At 48.6% G+C, this 24,374-nt stretch overlaps 1 protein-coding gene across 8 annotated transcripts in view; it reads right to left on the bottom strand.

Moving 5' to 3' along the window:
- Positions 1-589: 589 nt before the first annotated feature.
- NOD1 (nucleotide binding oligomerization domain containing 1) overlaps positions 590-24,374 on the bottom strand; it is a 49,596-nt gene continuing 25,811 nt past the window's right edge. For 2 of the 8 annotated variants that reach the window (XM_024249679.3, XM_002818085.5), the window contains 9 exons: positions 21,972-23,796; positions 19,071-19,154; positions 17,740-17,823; positions 16,915-16,998; positions 14,416-14,499; positions 12,843-12,926; positions 9,925-10,008; positions 6,196-6,279; positions 590-1,774 (listed from right to left, as the gene is read on the bottom strand). In XM_024249679.3, coding sequence (XP_024105447.2) covers positions 1,702-1,774; positions 6,196-6,279; positions 9,925-10,008; positions 12,843-12,926; positions 14,416-14,499; positions 16,915-16,998; positions 17,740-17,823; positions 19,071-19,154; positions 21,972-23,796 — 2,486 coding nt within the window. In that variant the 3' untranslated portion in view covers positions 590-1,701. Of the gene's footprint in view, positions 1,775-6,195; positions 6,280-9,924; positions 10,009-12,842; positions 12,927-14,415; positions 14,500-16,914; positions 16,999-17,739; positions 17,824-17,850; positions 17,922-19,070; positions 19,155-21,971; positions 23,797-24,374 lie in introns of those variants that run through there. The other 6 variants (XM_054559351.1, XM_054559350.2, XM_054559349.2 and 3 more) reach the window with 5 other exon arrangements.

Below are 24,374 nucleotides of genomic sequence, written 5' to 3'. Positions count from 1 at the left end.
GCCACCTTGTAGTTGCTTAACCGTACAGGATTTCCCCTGCAACGGTCCCCTTCCTAACAGGCTGCTCGACAAAGCCAGGCTTGGACTCTAAGAACTCAGAGGTGGACCGTTGGAGGCCCCGCATGCCTTCCCCTGTCACGTGCTGCCCCTGGCAGCTCGAGTGCTTCTTGCCATGGGCCTACCTGGGTCCGCCACTCAGCAGTGAACAGCCGAGGAAGGTAGTGGACGTTGAACCTGACCTGTGGGCTCTACCATGGCATGGTGATGAAGGCATGAACTTTGGCCCACTTGGCCTGTCCTGGCACCAGCCACCCCCTACTCACAAGTTATTTCCTCTGAGAAGCCACCTGAAGAGATTCAGAGGCCAGATGGAGAGACCTCAGAGGCTGCCGCAGCCTCTTCCTGTCCCTTGGTAGGCAGAGAGGCCTGTGAAGGATCAAACTGGTGACACCCCTGGCCTTCATCAGGCTCTCCTCATAGCACATCACCCCAGAGCCCCTTCCCCCCTGTGGAGTGAGTCAGGATGGGGCTCAGAAGTCAATGAGTGCTTACCAGGCCAAGTCCCTTCAAAACCTCCAGACTCAACCCGTAAGAGTGTTTTCAGTATTTTATTAACAAATGAGCTGGCAAGAGGACAAGTGATCTAGTAATATCACCCCCACCCTCATGGAGCAGCCACCACAAGCCCACCATGGTGGGGGGTGTCCAACATGCTCTGCTGGCCCAGTTCCCAGCCGATCCCCTGAGTCTTGGCGCCAGTTTAGTCACCCTTCAATTGCTCGGGAGGCAGGAAGAGACTTCCCCTCTTCACGAGGTAAGGGAGACAAAAGCAGCCATTTGGATGCCAGGGCCACAAAGGCAAGCCATGCCCTGTTTCTTTGGGGGGACAGAATCACTTCTTCCTGAGGCCAGACACTGTAGCCCATGGTACTCAGCCTTCCAGAGGAGGGTAGCCTAGCAGTGGAGAAGCCCTGAGTGGAAGCAGCATTTTGAAGGCATCGTCATTCTTAGACCAGTTAAGAGCTGAGGGCATTCTCTATCTTTGCCAGCAGACAGTGAGACTCCAGGATTAAAATTAAAAGCCTGTGGTGCATCCTTTCCTTGACATTAACTTTCCACAAAACCTTGGAGGAGTCAAATCCCACACTGCACATACCCTGGTATCTCCAGCTGTGAAGTGGGACCAGTATCAATACATGGGAAAGTGCTGAGAGGGAAGAAAATATTTCAGGTATAATACTAATCCATCAAACACGTTTTATTCAAGAAGCTTGGCACCAACTTTGTGCCACATCCTCAACTCTTCAATGAAAACAGTGGTGACCAACTCACTCCCGTTGGTCTCTATGGCAGGCGTTGGAATGAGCTGAGGCTGTCCTCCTCTGTTTGGCTCACAGCTTTATTCCTCTAGCTTCAGATAAAAATAATTATAATAGGCAATAAAGTCTCTTCACAGTGTATTTACTGTAACTACAACAGCTCACAAGACACATTCTTTTTCTGCAGCATTGTAGCGGGTACTTAGGGAGTTTGCCGACCAGACCTTCTGCACAGGAAGCTGGCTTGCATCATGGAGGCAGTGGACTCCTGATAGTCCCACCTCCACAGGCCCCTTTAAGACACTGACACAAAAGACTGCCCAGAGTGGCATTTGCTGCTGAGGCTCCAGGGCAAAAACCCCATGCACAGGAAAGCATCCTCTCAGAAACAGATAATCCGCTTCTCATCTTCATAGACTTTGGCCTCCTCTGGTTTTATCAGGTTTCCATTTAGGCTGTTGAAAAGGAGGAAGACAAAAGTACACAGGTAAAATGTTAAGGACCCTCGCACACTCCTTCCCAAGGTGTGTTCATAGCACACACTCGTGTATCACACAATACATGTGTATCCCTGAAATTAAGGAACATACCCTTTTCAGATAGTTCCTTCATATTAGCATGGATCCTCCCCAGCTGCCATCCCTCTGTTCACTGGGTCTCACTAAGGTCACCTGTAGCCTCCATAAGCCTGAATTTAATGACATTTTCCAGGTCTTGTCTTTCTTGGCCCTCACAGGATTTTGGCTGTCCTGACCTCTCCTCTCCCTCCTTCTTGAAGCACTCCCTCCCCTTGGCTTAGTTATATGCCCTGATTTTTCTCCTGCATCTGAGCACTCTACCTCCATTTCCTTTCCTATATTCTCCTCCATGTGACCTCTACATCTGAGATTTCCTCCAGGCTTGGGGCTAAGCCCTTTTCCCCACCCGATCTCATCAATGCCACGGCCTTGTTTATATGTCAGTGGAGGCAGTTACCTGCTTGGCATCCTCACTTGGACCTCTCCCCTGCACCTCAAAGTAGCCACACCTCCTAGGGTCCCCTGGCTTAGTGAATGGACCACTCATCCTGCTGTGCAGGTTAGTAACCTGGGGGTTAACCTGGACACCTTCCTTCTCATCCCCATGTTCCTTGTATCACAAAGTTCTCTCCTAATTCCTAAGAATCTAGAATGCCTCCCTGGAACCTCTCTATATCTTCGGCCAACCATCTTGGTCTGAGCACCCATCATCTCTTCCCTAGATCAGTACAATGTCCTACTGACAGGTCATTTCCACGTACTCTGGCCTTCTCCAATCCAGTTTCCTAGAAGAGCCAAGAATTGGTCTTTTTGCAATGCAGATCTGATCACATTTCTCTCCTGCTTCAAACTGTTCACTGACTTTCCATGATTTTTAGGATAAAGACCAAAATGCGCATCATGACCCACAGATCTTTTATGGTCCAGTCCCTGCCTATCTCCTCAGCCTCCTGTAGTCCCCTCTTCCACACTGTCTGAACCCCGGGGCACAGCAGCTTCTGGCAGTTCTTCCAGGACACCACACTCCCTCCTGCCCCAGACCCTTTGCACATGCTGTTCCCTACATGGAATACTTGCCTCAGCTGACTAGCTCCTATTCATCCTTCATGGTTTAGTGTAAGTGCTGCTTCCTCAGAGAGGCCTTCCCTGCAACCTCATCTAAATCAGGTTCCCTCTTGGCCTTCCCCTTTGTGATAGTACCCATCACAGTTGTAATTAAATAATTATGCAAATGATTTTTTCTTTAATGTGCATCTCACTTTCTAGCCAGTGAACCCATGAAGCCATGTTGTTCACCACTGGATTTTTGGTGCTAGCACAGTCCCTGATGCTCAAGCATTTTGTTTGTTATTCAAGGAATAAATGAAGACACAGCACTAGTCCCTAGGACCACAGCCACGACCTTGACTCAGGCCCCACCCTCCCAGAGCCACAGTCCGGAGGAGATAGCCTCACAGAAAGCTGTTATACTGGAGTGGGATACATTTCTGTAATTATTTCTGTAATTTACAGTGTTCATTGTTCACCTCTAATTTCTGTTCTTAAAGACAGAACTCATCAAGGGATTTCAGACTTCCAAGTTATTTTCAGAAAGGAATGAGGTAGAAATAAGTGTCAGTACAGATAACAAGTCCAAGGAGAAGGCTCACTCTGTAAGTGTTGGCTCCAAGCAGAGCTGCTCCCTGAACCTGGCTCCCCGGCCAGCTCAACCACAACCCTGTGGCCTGGTGTGGCAGCCCCTGGCAGGGCCAACAAAGCCACGGCCTTCTCAGAGCCCAGTCCCATGAAGTCACACACAGAGGAGCATGCTCTGGAGGCCCTCAGAACAAGCCAGGGACCTAAGTGAAGACACTCCCAAGACCAGCACCCATGCCGCCTGTCCTGCCCTCTCTGAATTGGTGGCCAGTTCCCCTCTCCACACAAGTGCAGGCCTTGAAGCTGAAGGCTCCTGGCCCTACTCAAATGGTTCCTTGTGTAGGAATGGTGACCCTCAAGAGGGAGGCAGTGCAGATTTTGAAACTTGACAGAATTAAAGCAACTGTAGGTCTTTACTACCCGCCTGACCAGCTACAGAGAAAAGTGGAAGCCAACTGTGCTCTGAAAACTGTTCTGTAGTCCGGCAGTCTCCCTCCTCTCCCCCTCTGCCTGCTGTCCTAAAAACATAAGAATCAGCAGAAATGGAGTGGCCTGAGGGCAAAGACCCATGCAAAAAGTTCCAGTGCCCTCCAGTGCTTCCCAGGCTGCTGGGCAGGCTGGGCATCACAGGCACACAGGCCACAGATGTCTGCTTAGATCTGGGCTCTATTCTCTATGACGGTGTTTTTCTTTTTTTCTTTTTTGTTTTTTGAGACAGGGTCTCTGGCACCCAGGCTGGATTACAGTGGCATGATCCTGGCTCACTGCAGCCTTGACCTCCCATGCATCCATCCTCCCACATCAGCTTCCTGAGTAGCTGGGACTACAGGCGCATAGCACCATGTCGGGCTAATTTTTGTAGTGACAGGGTTTCACATGTTGCCCAGGCTGGTCTCAAACTCCTGTGCTCAAGAGATCTGCCCATCTTGGCCTCCCAAAGCGCTGGTATTACAGGCATGAGCCACCATGCCTAGCCAACAGTGTTTTTCAAAAAAAAACCTTTTGTCTACAACCCCAAATAAGAATTACGTTTTACGTTGTGAACCAACACTTATGCAAACACACATCCACTTACATGCAAGCATGAACTAAGATGAATGAAATGATACTTCCATACCATGCACATTGCACCCTGATATTTTGTTCTGTTCTGTTTTCTTTTTAAATATTGTTGGTTGCAACTCACCAAACTGATCTGATTTTATGACAAGTTCCAAACAAGTTCTAAAGCAAAGTTTAAAAAACACTATATGAGGATCCTGTGTTGGCCAAGAAGCTGTTTTTGTTATTTTGTTTTTTGTTGTTGTTGTTTTAATTGGCTGTGAAATTCTCCCCAGTCATGAAAGGAGGACATAGTTAATGAGGAATGGGCACCTGAGCTGAGGGTTTGGGTCCATGGTGAGACTGCCCCTTAGAGCTTAGAGAAGCCACAGTGGGCTCAGAAGCTCCTGTGTTCTCACTGGAAACTGGCTCTGCCCTCTGCCAGTCTCCACATGGGTTGAAGCTTCACATTGGGAAGGGCTGTCTCAGGCTCTGAGGTTCAAAACAAGTTTCCAGAGCATTTACGAGTCTGGGTTGAGGTATCCTGGGCCCTCCATGCTCAGCTTGGGTCAGCCAGCACTTTAGTCACATTAATTACCACATCCCCAGCCCCTAACACAGTGCCTGGCATGAAGCAGGTGCATGAGCATGGCGACCATTGTTTCTATTGGACACACCATGCATGCGCTACAGGCCTGATATGGTTTCATTGTGTCCCCACCCAAATCTCACCTTGAATTGTAATAATCACCACGTGTCAAGGACAGGCCAGTGGAGATAACTGAATCATGGGGGCAGTTTCCCACATACTGTTCTCATGGTAGTGAATAAGTCTCATGAGGTCTGATGGTTTTATAGAGTTCCCCTGCACAAGCTCTCTTGCCTGCTGCCATGTAAGATGTGACTTTGCTCTTCATTTGCCTTCTATTGGATTATAAGGCCTCTCCAGCTATGTGGAACTGTGAGTCAATTAATCCTCTCACTTTTATAAATTACCCAGTCTCGGGTATGTCTTTATTAGCAGCATGAGGACAGACTAATACAAGGCCCCTCTCCCAGCATCCACCCAGTCCCACATCACCCAGGCAATTACGGGAGCCGCTGAGTGGGGATTGTCTGTGCCTTATGGGAGGCAAGAAAGAAGTGGCATGGCGCTCAATGTCACAGTAAAGCAAACTTTTTTTCTTCTATTAGCATAAGGAAGTTCTCAAAGCAGAAAAAAGAAGTAGACAAAGAGCATAAGTCAGTTCAAGCCAGCCTGGAAATGTCTCACGGAGCCCAGAAAAGGGGAAGAACAAGCTCCAAACTCCTGGCTAACACATTCATCTCTCAATTGTTGAGTCCCAGGGGGATTTACTTCCACTAGGAAATCATTTCACTGGCCACTTCCCCCATCCCACCCAATGAAGGTAGACGAGGGCGGGGGCCCAGGGCAGGAGAGCACAGACTATGGAATCAGGCATTCTGGGCTGAATTCTAGCTTCTCTTGTAGTGACCTTGGGCAACCTTATTTCACTGGTCTGGGCCTCTGTCTACATCTGTAAAACAGAGGTAATACCACTACTACGCAGGGTTGCTGGAGGAATAAACAGAAACCACCCTGCATTGTGCCTTGCACATAGTCAGTGGTGGTGAGTAAACAGTCACTGGTGTTATTACTGTGACAAACGCTGGGATCTTACCAAATCTCTGTTATGCCAGTGTTGCTCTGTAACGCATCTGCCAGCTGGGCAGTCCCCTTAGCTGTGATCTGATTCTGGATAAGCCTGAAAGAAGAACATAACTTGTATAAAATCCATAATACTGAATCAAATTTGACCCCTTCGTAAGGGAGTTGCAAGGGTGTTTTGGGATAAGAGATAAGTTGGTCAGGGGAAGAACTGAGTCCATGTGACTTTGTATCTGGCTAAAAGTGTCTAGATAAGATCCACTAGAGTAAAGGACAGCTTGACATTTTTAAAATTTTCTGTTTTTATAGTGAACGTAATGTAATACATGAACAGATGTGTGTGTTTGCATTTTTCACTGCAGAGGTGCATAATCAAAATATTTGGGGCCCGGTGCAGTGGCTCATGCCTGTAATCCCAGCAGTTTGGGAGGCCGAGGTGGGTGGATCACGAGGTCAGGAGATCGATACCATCCTGGCCAACCCATCTCTATTAAAAATACAAAACAATTAGCTGGGCATGGTGGTGTGCACCTGTACTCCCAGCTACTCGGGAGACTGAGGTAGGAGAATTGCTTGAACCGGGAGGTGGAGGTTGCAGTGAGCCAAGATCGTGCCATTGCACTCCAGCCTGGGTGACAGAGTGAGGCTCCGTTTAAAAAACGAACAACAACAACAAATATATATATATATTTGGGAGACCACCAATCTGAACAACAAATTCTAAGAAACACATCATGGGACAGGAAGTCTGACGTCTCCTTCCAAGTAGCTAGGGAAAGGCAAGGCAGGTTTTAAAGTTAAGAGGCTACCAACATGCAAGAGGGAGGGAGGAGAAACAGTTATGCTGCCATGAAATAGTTCTCATGGGGCTCAGTGGAAAAGCTTTAATAATGGGGCCTCTGAGAATGCACCCCATTGTTCTGGGTAGCAGTGATTCAAATGAAACAAAGTTTTCAGCTATCGCTAGGAAGCCAGGCCTCTCCTGAAATGCTCCCTTGGGCAGCTATGCTTCTAACCCAACCAGGAAATAAATGCATCAAGAGGCTGTGGTGTCTGCGCTTCATCACAGAGTCATTCCCTGCTCCTGGCTGTTTGTAGAATAGGCTCCTGCTAAACCTGACCCTTAGAAATCCTGGCACTGACCCAAGAAGGAAGCCCTTACCAGGAGGATGAGGGCCCTGTGCTCTCATGAGTGACGAGGACTCCCTCGTGAGAGGCAGTATTGCAGAGCGGTTGCAGCTCCCCTTAAACCCTCCCTCCCCACTTTTCAGCTACAGAACCTTGAAGAAATAAACATATCTGTCTGTGCCTCAGTTGTGTCATCTGTAAAATGAGAATAACTATAAGAGTGCCCCCCATCCACTGGGTGTGTGAGATTTCAAGAGGAGGGTGTGTATTAGGCACAGTGTCCAGGGGAAGGGAGCTCTTGTCACTGTTACTGCCCAAGCACACAGGACCACTGGTGGCTGGGCTGCAGCCAGGACCTGGTGCTCCCAGCCACACCCTACAAGGGCTAGGGCCCCCGGGTTCAGTGGCAGAGGTAATGACCTTCCCTTTCAAAAGGGACAAAAATAGAACCAGGAAGTGGGCACCGAGTTCTGTATTCAGTTACACTCTGCTGTTTTCTAGTCACCACTTAGACTTTTTTGAAGGCAGGGAAGGCAGCCTCCAACCAAGATGTGGCAGGAGGCCAGGAAGGAGAGCACCTAATGCCCCTAAAAAGCCTGCAGTGTCCAGGCACATCCACCCACTCGGGCTGCCTTCACTAGGGCCAGTGCAGGTTGGGAATGCACAAAGCAGCCAAAACTCTCTTTCTGGCCGTGTCCTAGCTCTGCTCTCCCTGGAGAGGCTGGCCTGCACTTAGGGAATGGGATCAAATAATTCTGCACGCTAAAAAGCAAAGAAAAAACAATATGTAGCAGAGTCTAGTCTTTTTGCAGAAATTGACAAGGTGAGTCTGAATTCATAAGAAATGCAAAGAACCCAGAATGGTCTAAACAATCTTGAGAAAGAAGAACAAAGTAGAATTCACACCTCCTGATTTCAAAATGTACTACAAAGCTACAGCAATGGTCCTGGCATAGGAGAGACATATAAATCAATGGACCAGAACAGAGAATTCAGAAATAAACCCATATGTTTATGGTCAATTGATTTTTGACAAGGGTGTCAAGGCCATTCAATAGGAAAAGATAATCTGTTCAACACATGGTGCTGCCGGGACAGTTGGATATCCACGTGCAAGAGAATGAGGTTAACCCTCACTTTACACTATACAAAAATTAACTCAAAATGGATTGCAGACCTATATGTGAGGGGAAAAAACTATAACACTTAACAGAAAACTTAGGTGGAGATCTTTGTGATCTTGGATTAAGCAATCATTTCTTAGATAAGACACTGAAAGCACAAGCAACCAAAGAAAAAAATAGATAAATTGGACTTCATCAAAATTAAAAACTATTGGCCGGGTGCAGTGGCTTTTCGCCTGTAATCCCAGCACTTTGGGAGGCCGAGGCAGGCGGATCACCTGAGGTCAGGAGTTCAAGACCAGCCTGGGCTTAAATGGTGAAACCCCATCTCTACTAAAAATACAAAATGAGACAGGCATGGTGGCTCATGCCTGTAATCCCAACTACTCAGGAGGCTGAGGCAGAAGAATCGCTTGAACCCAGGAGGTGGAGGTTGCAGAGAGCTGAGATCATGCCACTGCACTCCAGCCTGGGTAACAAGAGCAAGACTCCATCTCAAAAAAAACAAAAATCAAAAACTTTTGTCCTTCAAAGGTCACTATCAAGAAAGAGGAAAAACTCCACAGAAAGAAAGAAAATACTTGCAAAACCTGTATCTAGTAAAGGTCTAGCACCCAGAATATATAGAGAACCCCTATAACTCAGCATTAGAAGACAAACCCAATTTTTAAATGGGCAAAGGATATGGAGACATTTCCTCAAAGAAGCTATACAGACTCCCAGTAGGCACATAAAAAGACATTCAACATTGTTGTCATCAGGGAAATGCAGATCAAAACCACAATATTACCTCACATCCACTAGTATAACTAGATTTTAAAAGATGGACAATAACAAGTGTTGGTGAGGATGTGGAGAAATTGGAACCCACATACATTGCTGGTGAGAATGTAAAATAGTACATCCACTTTAGAAAACAGTTTGGTGGCTCCTCAAAAAGTTACAGAATTGCCATATGACCCAGAAATTCTATTCCCAGGTATATTCCCAAAAGAGATGAAAACATATGTTCACCCAAAAGCATGAACAGGAGCGTTCACAGTAGCATTATGCATAATAGTCAAAAAGTAGAAACAACCCAAACGTCCCATCAACTGATTAATAAACTGCAAAATTTCCCTAGAGTGAATTATCATTTAGCCATAAAAAGGAATGAAACATGCTAGAACACAGAGACAAAAGGTCACATATTGCTTGATTCCATTTATATGAAATGCCCAGAGTAGGCAAATCCACAGAGACAGAAAGCGGATTAGTGGTTGCCAGGGTCTGGGAAGGAGAAGGATAGGGAGTGACTGCTTAATGGATACCGGGGCTTTTTGGAGTGGGGAAGAGGAGTGAAAATGTTCTAGAATTAGGTGGTGATGGTTGCACTAAAAACCTCTGAATTGTATACTTTAAGAGAGTGAATTTTACAGTATGTAAATTTTATCTCAAAAAATACTTTTGAAAAGTAGCACAGTCTGAAATTCTAAGTTTCTCTGAGTTACCATAAATGCTTTAACGTCTGGTTGACTTTCAACATTTCTGCCAAACTCTCTGCCACTTCATCGTTGAGTTCATTTTGGGTCAGCCTAAGGAAAAAAAAGGAAGTATTTACTCAAGAGAGCCTACTTGGCAGACATTGTTTTAGAGTTCACAGAGCAGGAGCTCAGCCCAAGGCTCTCCAGCTATGCAGATGATCACTTGCTGAGAACCCAGAAAACAGCCAGGCTCCAAGCCCAGCCTGTCAGCCCCACAGAAAGTCAATGGGACTCATTTCTAATGCAAATCCTGTACCTGGGCTCCTATTTCTTAGCCCGGCTACCTGTAGAGGAGCCCACCCTCCCTCCCCACCTTTGCTGAGTCCTCAGATTTCATGGAAGATGGGGGCCCATGGAAAACAAAGGGTCAATGCCTGCTTCTCAGTTCTCCTCTAGTCCCAAGGTCCCTTGAACACCACTAACAGTGTGTTATCCAAGTTAGTTTGAAGACCTGAAACAGCTACTGACTGCACATTAAAATGCGTTCAGTACTTTGCTCTCAGTTAACTTGTGAGGGACCCAAGTTAAGTGACTGAAAGTTCAGGAAGTCTCTCAATGGTCCTTAGAACCAGAAGTGGTCTGGATAAAGCACCAAAGCTCCTCAGTGTAAACAGGGTAGGACCCACTTGTGCCAGTGGACGAAAGAATCATTAGGAAGAAGAATAGAACAGAAAGAACATTTAAAAAAAAAATCATTCCTTGAAGGGCAGTTTGGATGTGCCTGTCCAAATTTTAAATGTGTTTCATTTTAAGATAATTAGACTTCTAGAAATTTACCCTACAGTGTGCAAGGATATACACACAAAGCTTTATACATTGCAGCATGCATTGTGGTATTATCCTAATGTAAAATCTGAACAAATTTAAATCAGAAACAACTGATGAAATACATTGTGATATCTATTCAACGAGATGTTGTGCAGCTCGTAGGGAGAATGAGGTAGAATGAGGAGGGAGAAGAACACAGCATTGACACCTACTCCAGACTCACCCTGGGCAGGTTTGTATCTCCCACCAGCAGGGTGACCTCAGGCAACAGGCTTAAGTTCTTTGGGTCTGAGTTTTCTCACTGGTGAACGTTAACAGTATAGATCGTATAGAGTGGTTGTGAGGCTGAGTGAGTTAACACAGGGAAAAAGTGTAGAATAACACATGGCATACAGTCAGCACTTGAGGGCTTCTAGGTGTTGACATTACTGCTATCCATGTGATTTCACTCTCCATGGGGCACCTGGCCATGTCTGGAGGCATTTTTGATCCTCACCACTGGGAGGTACAGGGCAGAGATGCTGCTAAACCTCCTATGACACACAGGACAGCCCTACCATAATAAAAAATCACTTGGACCAAAATGTCAACAGCATCAAGATTGAGAAACCCTAAAGCAGACATGTAAAATATGTGTAATCCGTGATTACAATATTTTTAGAGCCACTGGTTGAATGCTATTCTATTTTGCATATCTTTGAACATACATAGAACAAAAGGCTAGAAAGGAAAGATTATTTTGGAAAACACAAAGGGAGGTACTTTCACTTCCTCCTTTTAGGAGGAACTTTAGGAGGTACTTTCATGTCCTCCTTTAGTGTCTTACATTTTTTCCAAAAAACATATACTACTTTTCAAAATGTTAAATGATTTGTTGAGGGGAAAGAATTTAAAATGCACTTACTGGACAGCAGGCCTAATGTCAAAACTCTCTCATGAAGATGATATTGTCATTATTCTCAGTAACTAATTTAGCAAGATCAAATGAGCACTGGGCTCTGAGTAGATGATAGGGAGGGATGTAATACAACTCCCTCACCTAACCTGTAAGGAATTTTTTTTTTTTTTAGATAGAGGGTCTCGCTATATTGCCCAGGCTAGTCTCGAACTCTTGGCCTCAAGAAATCCTCCCACCTCAGCTTTCCAAAGTACTGGGATTACAGATGTGAGTCACTGCTCCCAGCCACCTGTATGGAATTTATGATACAGAGATGTAAATAAAATACAAATAAAGCAAAATAAAACATTAAGTGGCCATAAAAAAGGGAACACCAATAAAAAACACCCTCAGGAGGCCACATCCACTTAGTAAGTGCCCTGGAGTGCAGAGAGGGAGCGAGGACTGTGGCCTTCAGGTGACAAGTGACGGATGAGCTGGATGGAGCAAAAAGGCCAAACCCTGATGTGAAGACCTGGGGAAGGAGGAGGCTGCCTGGGGGAAGGCAGGTGAAGAGGAGGAGGGAGAAAATTTTGAGCCAAGTGCATGGAAGTTGGCCTCTGCTAAGCACATCTGAAGGTATCCAAGGATACCTGGATAGCTTGCATGGCCAGCCTTCTGGTTCTCCTGGGGCCTAGAAGGCCAAGGCCTCAGATCCAGGCTCCTGGAGCCCACTTCCTCCTGTACCCGTTTATGCTTGTGGAAGTGGCTATTCTCTTCTCTAGGAGGAAATTATCAACTTAACTGAAAGGCCTAGAGCCTTTCCAATTGGGAGACACCTTTTCTGTTAAGATTCCAGGCCATGTGCAGCCAGCCCCTGGGATAATTCCTGGGATCTAAACCCTCCAAAATGACTCTGTGCCAGGTGCAGTGGCTCACACCTGCAATCCCAGGGCTTTGAGAGGCCAGGGCGGGAGAACTGCTTGAGCCCAGGAGTTCAAGACCAGCCTTGGTAACATAGCAAAACCCCATCTCTACAAAAAATTTTAAAATTAACTGGGTGTGGTGGTGTGTGCCTATAGTCTCAGGACTCGGGAGGCCAAGGCGGGAGGTTTGAATGAGCCTGGGAGGTCGAGGCTGCAGTGAGCTGAGATCACGTCAATGCACTCAAGCCTGGACGACAAAGCGAGATCCTATCTCAGAAAAACAAACAAACAAATGAAATGACTCGAGCTATTACCACAGTATTTCTAGAGACGTGTTCTGCTGCAGGGCCCTCGCAAGGCTCTTTCCTCCTTCTGTGGAGATGCCGTTGGACGCAAGACTAGGAAGGAACATGCTTGGGGTGAATTATTAAAGACACATCTACATTCAATCTTAGCTTCAACATCAGAACAGCTGGGAAGTCTCTGCCTGGCCATGGCCCCAGCCCAGGCTCGCTCGGGGCAGGATGCAGAAATGCTCGGCTGCAGCAGCGGTGCCCAGGCGTTGCTGCCCCAGAGCCCACACAGAGAGCACAAGGGCAGGCCGGACAGGAAATGGGCCATCAGCACGGCCTGCTCACACAACGGTGGGCTGGGGTCGGCGCCTCAGGTTTCCGCACACGGGCAGGAGGCTGGAGAGGCCTGGCAAGCTGTCCTTCCAAAGGCTGGCCCCATCAAGGTACCCCATCTGCGAGACCTGGCAAAGTCTCTTCTGCTACTGTCCCCACCTTCTTGGATTCTTTTTCAGAGGTAGGAAGGACAGCAGCAGAGCCTTGGACATACCAAGGTCCCAAGGTTTGGCCAGCAGCCTAAGCGGGGGCTGGGTAGGAGCATCCCCGTTTATAGAGAGAAAGAGTCCCTCTTTTCCAGCATCATCCTGAGGACAAGGAAGGGGCAGGAACCTGCTGACCAGCATCTTATTAAGTTTTATCTGCACTTAGGAAACCCTTCCTCTACCAGCAAGGGACACGCAGGGATGGCTGAGGGGCTGGAAATGTCCTCTGTCTTGATGGGGGTGGTGGTTGGCTGGTGTGGGACACACGCAGAATTCACTGAGCTGAATAAACACTTAAGGTGATTCCTCAAGGATCTAGAACCAGAAATACCATTTGACCCAGCAATCCCATTACTGGGTATTTACCCAAAGGATTATAAATCATTCTACTATAAAGACACATGCACATGTATGTTTACTGCAGCACTATTTACAATAGCAAAGATTTGGAACCAACCCAAATGCCCATCAATGATAGACTGGATAAAGAAAATGTGGCACATACACACTATGGAATACTATGCAGCCATAAAAAAAGAATGAGATCATGTCCTTTGCTGGCACATGGATAAAGCTGGAAGCCATCCTTCTCAGCAAACTAACACAGGAACAAAAAACCAAACACTGCATGTTCTCACTCATAAGTGGGAGTTGAACAATGAGAACACATGGACACAGGGAGGGGAACAACACACACCGGGGCCTGTTGGGGGGTGGCGGGCAAGGGGAGGGCGAGCATTAGGACAAATACCTAATGCACGCAGGGCTTAAAACCTAGATGACAGGTTGATAGGTGCAGCAAATCACCATGGCACGCGTTTGCCTATGTAACAAACCTGCACATCCTCTACATGTATCCCAGAACTTAAAGTTAAAAAAAAGAATGTGTGTTACTAGATGGCCTCTTATGCATCAAAGAAAGGTTTGACAAGAGTAAGGAAAATCACACATGCAAATTCCTCTTCTATTAGGAGCACGAATCACCCTTCCCCGGCAAACCTAGAGCAGCTAGGAGGGACCAGGTTGGCCCCTGGAGACAGCAGGGCCACAGTTACCTCAGGGTGGTCAAGCTGGGGTGGTTCCGCAGAGCCTCTGCAAAGGCTTTTGCTCCTTCATCCCCAACTTGATTGCCCCACATCCTAAGGGAGGAGACAAGATAGTGAATGTTAGCTCCCCCAGAAACAGCCACACTCACCCCTCCTTTTTTGCCAATGGCCACCACTCAGTTCCTACCCAACAGGCAGATGTTTGTGCCCAGTCCCTGGATCTGTGGCCTGGACACTAATTCCTCGCACTGTTCTCTGAGTGGGCTGCTCTGGATTTCAAATTCAAGGGGTGATGCAAGATCGAAGAGCAGGGGAAGCCTTGTGAACAGAGGCCATCGGCAAGTGGCACAGTTAGAGACCGAGCCTCACCGCGAGCTTCAGAGAGCTGTCAGCCCAGGAGCCTGAGCTCATGAGAGAAGGCACCTGCATGTTTCCTGTGGAGCACAGAAGTCCACAGAGTCCTGGAGGGAAGGCCGTGTGCAGGTGCTGGGTTCCCAGCATCTGTTCAGCTCTGGGCAGGGTCAGAGACATTCCTGAAGACACAGTCTTCCAGGAGACAAAGAGCAGGAAGTACCTTCAGAAACCCCACCAGCAATGTTCCTGTCACATAAAGAGGATGTTACCCAACCAAGCTCTGGGGCTGTGGCCATCTTGGTGGAGAGGTACGGTGATAAAGCTATATTCTGTCCCCTACAGCAGATCCGGAGAGGCTCTGGCTAAAACAGTCTGCATGGTAAGATGGTAGACTCCTGACCTGGCTCTGCTATCTGCTACCTGTGCGAACTTCGGGAAATTATGTAGTCTCTTAGACCTCAGTTGCCCCATCTATAAAATGGGGATAATTAGAGCATTCTGTCATGGAGTTGTTGTGAGGATTCATTGAGTTAACAGATGCAAAGCACTTAGAACAGTGTGTGGCTCACACAAAGTGTTGGCTGTTCCTAATAGGATCAGCACACACTGTCTACACACAACAAAGCAAGTTCGTGTGGCCCACTCACAACACAATGGCGGCTGCCTCAACAAAACATTCACACCAAGCAAACTACCTGCTTACAACATTCCAGGTATGGCTTGCTGGAACCCAGAAAAAGAGTTTTCAGTGTTTTGCTTACATATATGTATTTACTATACAATTGAATGGCATCACATTTTTAATAAAGTGGAAAGCTACTCAAGGCATGAGATTAAGTGAAAAAGGAAGGATACATATAGTCTCACCCCTACTATAGTATAGATACACATAGTCTCACCCCTACTATATTTTTTAAAAGTAGTACAAAGAGAGAGAAGAAAGAGAAAGTGAGAGAGCTTAACTGAGCTTAAATGTTAACAAGAATTATTTTCTGAGAAGATAATTTGTATTATTTTTCATAGTTTCCAAATAAAATTACCTGTGTTCTTTTTATAATCCAATAAAAATTATAACGACACAAAAAGCTTTAAAAAGCCTCAAGAATCAAAACCACAATGAGACAGTACCTCACACTCATTAGGATGGGTACTGTCAAAAAGAGAAAATAGCAAGTGTTGGCAAGGATGTGGAGAAACTGGAATGCACTGTTGGTGGGAACATAAAATGGTGCTGCTGCTGTGGAAAACAGTATGATGATTCTTCAAAAAATTAAAAATTACCATGTGATCCAGCAATCCCACTGCTGGATATATACCCAAAAGAATTGAAGGCAGTCCTTGAAGAGATGTTTGTATGCCCATGTGCACAGCAGCATTATTCACAATAGCCAAAGCATAGAAGCAAGCCAGTGTCTGTTCTTAGATGAATGAGTAAACAAAATGTGGCATAGCCATGCAATGGAGTATTACTCAGCCTTAAAAAAGAAGGAAATCCTGGCCGGGCATGGTGGCTCACGCCTATAATCCCGACACTTTGGGAGACCGAGGTGGGTGGATCATTTGAGGTCAGGAGTTTGAGACCAGCCTGGCCAACATGGTGAAACCCTACCTCTACTAAAAATACAAAAATTAGCTGGGATCAGTGGCGGGTGCCTGTAATCCCAGCTACTCGTGTGGCTGAGGTGAGAGAATTGCTTGAACCCAGAAGGCAGAGGTTGCAGTGAGCCGAGATCATGCCACTGCATTCCAGCCTGGGCAACAGAGCGAGACTCTGTCAAAAAAAAAAAAAAAAAAAAAAAGGAAATCCTGTCCCATGCTTCCATGTGGATGAACCTTGAGGACATGATGCTAGTAAAATCAGCCATCCCCAAAAGGCAAATACTGTATGATTCCACTTATATGAGGTAAAGTAGTCAAAACCATAGAGAGAGTAAGTAGAAGGGTGGCTGCAAGGGGCAGGGGAGAGGGGGACTGGGGAGTCATTGCTTAATGGGCACGGTTTCAGTTTTGCAGCATGGTGAAAGCTCTCCACTATCTCTCCCCGACAGCGAGCCCCAGTGGTCCTTCTGGTGTACTAATGTATGAAAAGAACAGCAGGGGCTCCCCCCCACACACAGAAGGTTGTACCACATATATCCGTCCCCTTCTACTCACCCAACCTCAGAGATTGATTTGCTGTTCTTCACAGCCAGGGCGAGACACTTCCCTCCTTCACTCGTTATTTTGTTTTTTCCCAGTCTACAGAGAGAGTCACGCACAGTCAGCCTCCAGCTATGCAGGGGCTCCAACGTGGGTCACCCTCCTCCCCAGCACAGAGCCCCTTCCAGCCCCATCTTGGGAACTGTACACTTTCTTCTGGGATCCACAAGAACCATGCCCTGGGCCTCCTGTCAGGGAGAGACCTGAAGCCCTGAGGACAGCAATCAGGGTTCCTCTCCAGGAGATGGTCCACAGTCTCTGCAGAAGCTCAGGGACCTGAGCCCTCCCTGGGGTCCTCTAAGTGACCTCAACAGCATCACTGACTTCCCTCGGGAGACCTGGGAGGTCCCATTTTGACTGCCAAGGGTCAAGGTATGTGGCCACTGTCAGGGCAGGACCAGAGGCTCCAAGCCTGGCACACTGTCACCCCCTGCGCAGGGCACATCTACAGCAGGGCAAGGGCCCAAGCTCTTCCTTGCAACCAGACAGGAAACTCCCTTGGGGCAAAAAGACCACCAGAAAGGGTGAGAGTTAGTCCTTTCTTCGGGCTAGTAGTTAATGAAATCAAAATGCCAACCTTTCCCCCTACCAACAACAGGAGGCCCTTCCAGAATCCAAGCCTCACAGATCACACAGAGTTATCTTTACTTGACCAACATGGCCCTGGGACAAGTGGAAGGCTTTAGGATGAAAGCTCTTTACCGTGACATTTAATCTTTGAACAACAGAAGGGGGCGACCAAGAGAAGATACTAAGGAACCTGGTGCCTACCCCACTTACTTAAGATGCGTGAGGCGTTTGCATTCATCCAGGATTTTGGTGACGTACCTGGCTCCGACATCGGTGATCTGGTTGTTGTATAAACTTCAAGAGAAAGCACAGCCATGAGACTTTCTGGCTCCTGATGTCATTTTAATAGCCCCTGTTTTTTGAAGCATATGCTGTCTACTGATTTCCAAAGTCTGGGTTGAAAGGGGAACACACAGGCACCAGAGTTTAGGGCTCTGAGGTCTCACAGCTCAGGTTCAAAACCAGCTCCACTACTTTCCCCAGCTTTATGGCCTGAGACAAGTCACCTCACCTCTCTGTGCCTCAGTTTCTCCATCTGTAATACAGGGGTAACGATGATAGCCCCCTTGCAAGGTGGTTATGAGGATCTTAGGACATAACGCAAAGCCCTGGTGCATGAGTGCTTGGTGACTGGCAGGTGATGGGTATTTACAACTAAGATTACATTCAGCATCTTGAGAAGAAAAGATTCTGAATATTGAAACTTCTCGATGTCTACCTTTCAGCCATCTCACCGCACAATGCCAATTCAATAGTACAGCAGATGGAAGTTGAAAGGCAGCTAAGCTCAGGCTTCCAGGGTTCCACAGCCACACAGAGCCCTGGAGCCGAGTGTGGCCCGGGGTCGTTTGCGTCCATGTCCTCATTAACATCGAAGGCCACTGAGGCCCCAAGAAACTGAACAACGGCTCCAGCTTGCAGAGCCACCAGTGGTGTGGGGCTGGCCCACAATCCCTTCTCTCAGACTCCAAAACCTCAAAGGCTCTGAATGCGCAAAGTTTCTCACAATTCTTTTGGCAACTGATGTGGAGCTATTTATAGTCTTTCTTACCACACTTGGTTTGACTGTTTCATACATTCTGCGGGAGAAATATGAAAGTGTTTGAAAATGGGGCACTGCCTTAGACTCCTGTGGCCACGTTATGCCATAGCATGCACTCAGAATCCCCATTCGGGTCTTGCCCCAAAGGCTCTGGATGAGGGATTATGGACCCAAAATAGTCCAGACTAATATGTAAACAGGATTCTAGCATTTATTAAATATATCCCCTTATATTTTCATTGCATCCCCTAATAACCAGTTGTAAGCCTACTTGCCTATACTGGGATCCCAGTTTTAGAGGTGAGGAGGCTGAGGCTCAGCAAGACTTCATAACTGGCCAAGCCACAAAGAGAACCCAGGACTCTCAACTCCTGGGCCAGCGCTCTTCCCAGCCCTGGGCCATCCGTGCCGATCATCCAGGGACCTACAGGAATGTGAATTCCCTGCAGCTCTGTATTATTACCAGGTAGTTGGCCCACTGTTCTGGAGAAAGACATACCCCAAATATGTCACAATTTTGTATTTGGTCAGCTCTTCGCTTAGCACCTTTACCCCACCATCAGTGATCTGGTTTACGCTGAGTCTGAAACAAAACAGCAAAAAAATTAGGAGTCAGGGCAGGCACTCATTACGAAGGATCATAAATCTTACAAAGATCCAGAAGCCTTCAGGCCCTGGAGTTTTCTCAGGTATAGACACCCCTGGAGAATGGCCGCAGCAATCAGCCAAATAGCCCCTTACAAAGCCTGGCCAATGTGGGGCCGCCAGACCAATCCTGCACCAGCCCATGAGCGAGGCTGCAGCACAGCCCCTAGCTCCTCACACGACCATGAAGGACACAGCCACCTCTGACATCCACCCTTTGCATGTGACCTATGTGTCAGCCAGACCCTGTACCTGGTTCTCATATGGTGGAGGGCATGGATTTGGAAATGTCAGGGGCTGCTTTTAGTGGTTGTGACTGGAGGAGGGAGTGCCCTGTCATCTTGCAGGCAGGGCCAATGATGTTAGGTGTCCTGCAAAATGCTGGACAGGTCTCACAAGAACTGTTATACCCAAAATGCCAACAGCCTTCCCCCATCCAGAAACACATGGGCTAACCCTGATTTGTCACTGGAAAAGGCTGTGGGTCCCACTGTCAAAGGAGACTGCTCATGTCATTCTGTAAAGTGTCAGACAGCAAATATTTTAGGCTCTGTAGGCCATGTGGTCTCTGTCACAACTACTCAACTGTGTAGTGTGAAGCAGCCAGTAAGTAAATAAATGGGTATGGCTGTGTTCCAACAAAACTTTACTTAGAAACACAAGCCTTGGGCCCAGTTAGACCTACAAGCTGACCTTGATAACAAGTAAAAGGCTGAAAAATTAAAAGCTTGATTTTTAGGCCACATCAAAATGATCAAGTCAGACACTCTGGACCCTTCCCCTCAGAGTCCCCAGCTTGGTGCTGGGAAATAGTGTGTATGTACATGGCATGGCCAGCCCAAGACAGCACAGGCTACTAGACATTCCCAATATCTACACTTTCTTAGCAATAGATTCCCCCATCTTTTAGCTGGGCCCATCTGACTAAGTTCTGCCCATACCATTAAGCTCTGAAATCTAAACAGCAATATAATTAGTAATAGCCAAGAAGTGTTCTTAAAAGATTGAGGCATGCCCTCAATCTTTGCCCTTCCTTCTTACTGATAGCTAGAGTGTCGACTAGATGGCTGGAGTTTGAGCAGCCCTCTTGGGCCAAGATGGGAAAGCCAAGTAGTGAGGATGGCAGAACAGGAAGGCAGAAGAGAGCCTGGGCTCCGGAGGGTCATGGAGACTCCATACCAGTCCTGAACTACCTACCTCTAGACTTTTACATGAGAGAAATAAGCTTGTAAGTCACCAACATTTGGGGTTTTCTCTGTCAGCTAAAACTAATCCTAACTGATGTAGTCAGAGAACTGAGTGTGCTTCTCGTGGTTACCCATATCCTCTGCTTTCCTACAAGCTGTTTTTTCTTGCACTGGTGTGAAGGAAAGCTTCACCTGGGGACAGCAGGAAGGGCAGGGCCACCACACTAGTGTGGAGTTTCCCATTGAAAAGATGGACAGAGGGGCTGGGTGCGGCGGCTCACGCCTGTAACCCCAACATTTTGGAAGGCCGAGGCGGGCAGATCACCTGAGGTCAGGATTTCAAGACCAGCCTGGCCAACATGGGGAAACCCTGTCCTACTAAAAATACAAAAAACTTAGCCGGACATGGTGGTGTGTGCCTGTAATCCCAGCTACTCAAGAGGCTGAGGCAAGAGAATCGCTTGAACCCAGGAGGCGGAGGTTGCAGTGAGCTGAGATCACGCCACTGCACTCCAGCCTGGGCAACAGAGCGGGACTCCATCTGGGGCAGAAAAAAAAAAAAGATGGACAGAGGGTGGCACTGAGTGTGAGAATGCCTGGGGCTACAGAGGGAGAGTCACTGGCTGACAGTACAGAGAACAGACTCCAGGTTTTCCAATTCCCAGGCTAGGGCAGCCTTCGGCCCCCTGCACCCCATGTCCCCATGCAATTATTTACACTCTGACACTGCTGTGACAGGCACTGGGAGTCAGTTCCAAATCTCTACTGCTTTTTAGAAACGCATGAGTCAAGTAATGGCAAATTTAACCCTCTGTAGAGATTTACAAGGTTTACTTTACATAGGAAATGCTAATAGAAGAAAACAGACTGGCCTCTGTTTCCCCTAAACTATGGAGCAGGAAAACAACCACGAGTCAGCATTTTAACTGGGATCTCTAGCAGTGTGAAGGGCTGCTAGCTTTGATCACAGAAAGTCACCAATGCCAACTGGCACAAGGTCTGCTTTCTCTGCAGTAATAAAAGCTCCCATATTCCAGAAACTTTTTGAGAGCTATCTCGGAGCCTTACATTAATCTTAAAAGGAAGGTTCTTTATGCATTCTGGCACTACTATGTCTGAGTTGTGTGACCTAAAGCAAGCGATTAATTTCTCTGTGCCTCCACTTCCTTATCTGCCAAAATAGAGACAATAACAGTACCTAAGTTATAGGGTTGTAAAGAGCATTCCATTAGGTAATATTTGTAATGCACTTCACCCATTCTCAATTAACATTGGTCCTTGTGGCCATAATTGATAGGATTATGAGCATCTTCTTTTTCCAGATGAGGGCATGGAGGCTCTGAGAGTTAAGCACTTTGTTCAAGGGCACCCAGCTGTGGCTGATCCAGGTCCACCTGCCTGGAAGCTTTGCACCCTGCCCTCTGCCCTGCTGAGAGAGAAAAGGTCTGGACATTCCAAGGGCCATGGTCATGAGTCCTGGGGGATCCTGGTCCATGATGCCAATCCTTGTGCCCCCCGAGCCTGGCCCACCCGGCCCACCTGCTGCTTCCCTTGCCTGGCAGCCTCACCTGAGAACAGTGAGGCGGCTGAAGCAGGGCCGCAGCTCCCGCACGCCATAGTCGTTGAGATTGTTGTTGTCTAGGTCCAGGGCCAGCCGCTTGGGGAAGTGATGCAAGACGAAGGAGAGGGCGCTGCAGTCGGCCGAGCAGGCGTTGCAGTAGGTCAGCTTGAGGTAGTTAGCGCAGAAGCCCCTGGCCGCCAGCTGCCCCACCTTCTGGCTCTGTGTCTCGTAGATGCAGCGCAGCATCCAGATGAACGTGGGCATGGCCTGCACCTGGTTGAAGCTTTCGACCTGAACGCGGGGCAGGCTCTTCAGGTAGCCCCGCAGGCTGGAAAACAGGTGTGCCCACAGGGCCTTGCGCTTCCTCCTCAGGGCTGCCGCGGGCACTAGGTGCCGCAGGAGTTTCTGTTTGGCTTTGGACAACAGCCCGCACAGGAAGAGGTTGGTGAACTGGAAGTGATCCTTGTTCTTGAAGAGGTCTTCCCGCGCCAGACCGCTGCCCCGCAGGCACTGGAACGGGAGGAAGGGAGGATAACAGGACGCGGTCGCTGCCCCCCCAGGGGGCATCCACTCCTGGAAGAACCTGAGCAGCTCCTGAGTGCCCACCCTGTCGTCCAGCACGAGGAAAAAGGCTGTAAAGAAGGCCTGGAGGGTGAGGTGGAAAAACTCATAGGACTGCTGGTCACCCCCGGAGCCCAGCTCCGGCAAAGCCCGCAGGAAGCCCAGCTGCATGTCTCTCTCCTGCAGCCCGGAGGCCTGCACCTCCTCCTGGGTGAAGACAAAGAGGCTCTTCTCCATGCCCCAGTGGGCCACCTGCCCCAGCGAGCACAGAGTGTCCCGGCCGGCGCGGAGGGTCTCCACTGGGCTGCGTGTGTTCCGCTGCACCAGGCTGCTGGGCTGCATCCTGTTCAGATGGACCTCAGTGACCAGGAGGAAGACGTCCGTCAGGGTCATTGTGCAGTCGGGCAGCTGTGGTGAGCCTTCAAAGGCAGCACGGAAGTGCTGGAAACACCGGAAGATGATCCAGCAGAAGAGGGGCACAGAGCACAGGCTGCACAGATTGGGGTTGGCCTCCAGCTGGCTCAGCAGGCGGTCCTGCAGAGCCCGCTGGGGGAACATCCTCCTGGCATAGGCGCGCAGGTGGCTAGGGGAGAAGCCCCGGAGAAGCACCTTCTTCCGCAGGAACTGGCGTGGGACCTCGACGCCCGTGCGGGCCGTGAGCAGCTTGCTAGCCCCCTTGAGCAGCTTCCCACTGAGCAGGTTGGCCAGCAAGACCAGGGGGTGGGCAGGCTCCCAGGGGCAGGAGCTGTCAGGCACACGGCTCAGGTCCAAGTCCGAGTGCAGCTCGTCCAGGCCGTCGAAGGTGAAGAGGGCCACATGGGGGAAGCGCAGCAGGAAGGCAAACACCTCCTCGGGGTCCCGCTCTGGGTAGCAGTAGTGCTTGAAGAGCAGGTCCTGCAGACACAGCCTGTCACTTTCCTTGAAGCAGCTGAACATGCGGCAGCGAAAGTGGAAGAAGAATTTGACCCCTGCGTCTAGCCAGCCCGTGGCCCAGAGGCTCTGTAGCCGCTGCAGCAGCATGGACTTGCCCACCCCAGCATCGCCCAGGATGAAGATGGTCTCACCCTGCTCATTGAGGATGCCGGTGGTGTGGTCCAGGAGGCAGGCCAGGCTGTCCAGGCTGCCCAGGCTCTCATTGCTGAAGCCAACCAGCTCCATGATGGTGTCCATGTAGATCTCCTCCAGCAGCAGCTCCTCCTTCTGGGCATAGCACAGCACGAACTTGGAGTCACGGCCCAGATGGTGTCGCAGCTGCTGGGTGTACCTGCTCACTGGAGGGAGGGGTGGCAGGGTGCAGCAGCAGGGTGAGGAGAGAGGCAGAAACAGCATCAAACAGGGAGGTCTCAAAGAGGAGAGGCGAGTGGGTAAACAAAATTCACAACCTAGACCCTGAGGCCAGCGCAGCCACTCCTCAGATGCAGGACCTGGGTAGCATCACAGAGCCAGCGTTCCTGACCCTGAGGGCCCCAGGCTTCGATCTCTCTGTTTGACCTCAGATTTGCCAGAGAGAAGGTGACAGACTTCAGCTGGGATCAGTGTCTGAGACAGGACACCCTTATTCCTCTGCACAGTGTCATCACTGAACTGCAGCTAAACGCTGAAGCCCCTCGCACTCGAGGGCCAGGCCAGATGGCCACGCTGGCCCTCCTCCACCAACACGGCTTTTTTGTTGTTAGAGATAGGGTCCTGCTCTGTCACTCAGGCTAGGGTGCAGTGGCCCAATCATGCAGTCTCAAACTCCCAGGCTCAAGCAATCCTCCCACCTCAGCCCCCCAAGTAGCTGGGACACAGGCATATGCCACCAAGCCCAACTAATTTTTGTGTTTTTTGTAGAGACAGGGTCTAGCCA

The sequence above is a fragment of the Pongo abelii genome, chromosome 6 (assembly GCF_028885655.2).
Source record: "Pongo abelii isolate AG06213 chromosome 6, NHGRI_mPonAbe1-v2.0_pri, whole genome shotgun sequence".
NCBI lineage: Eukaryota > Metazoa > Chordata > Mammalia > Primates > Hominidae > Pongo > Pongo abelii.
Note: the sequence above shows the minus strand (reverse complement) of the source record. Positions and strands in the feature narration are given on the sequence as shown.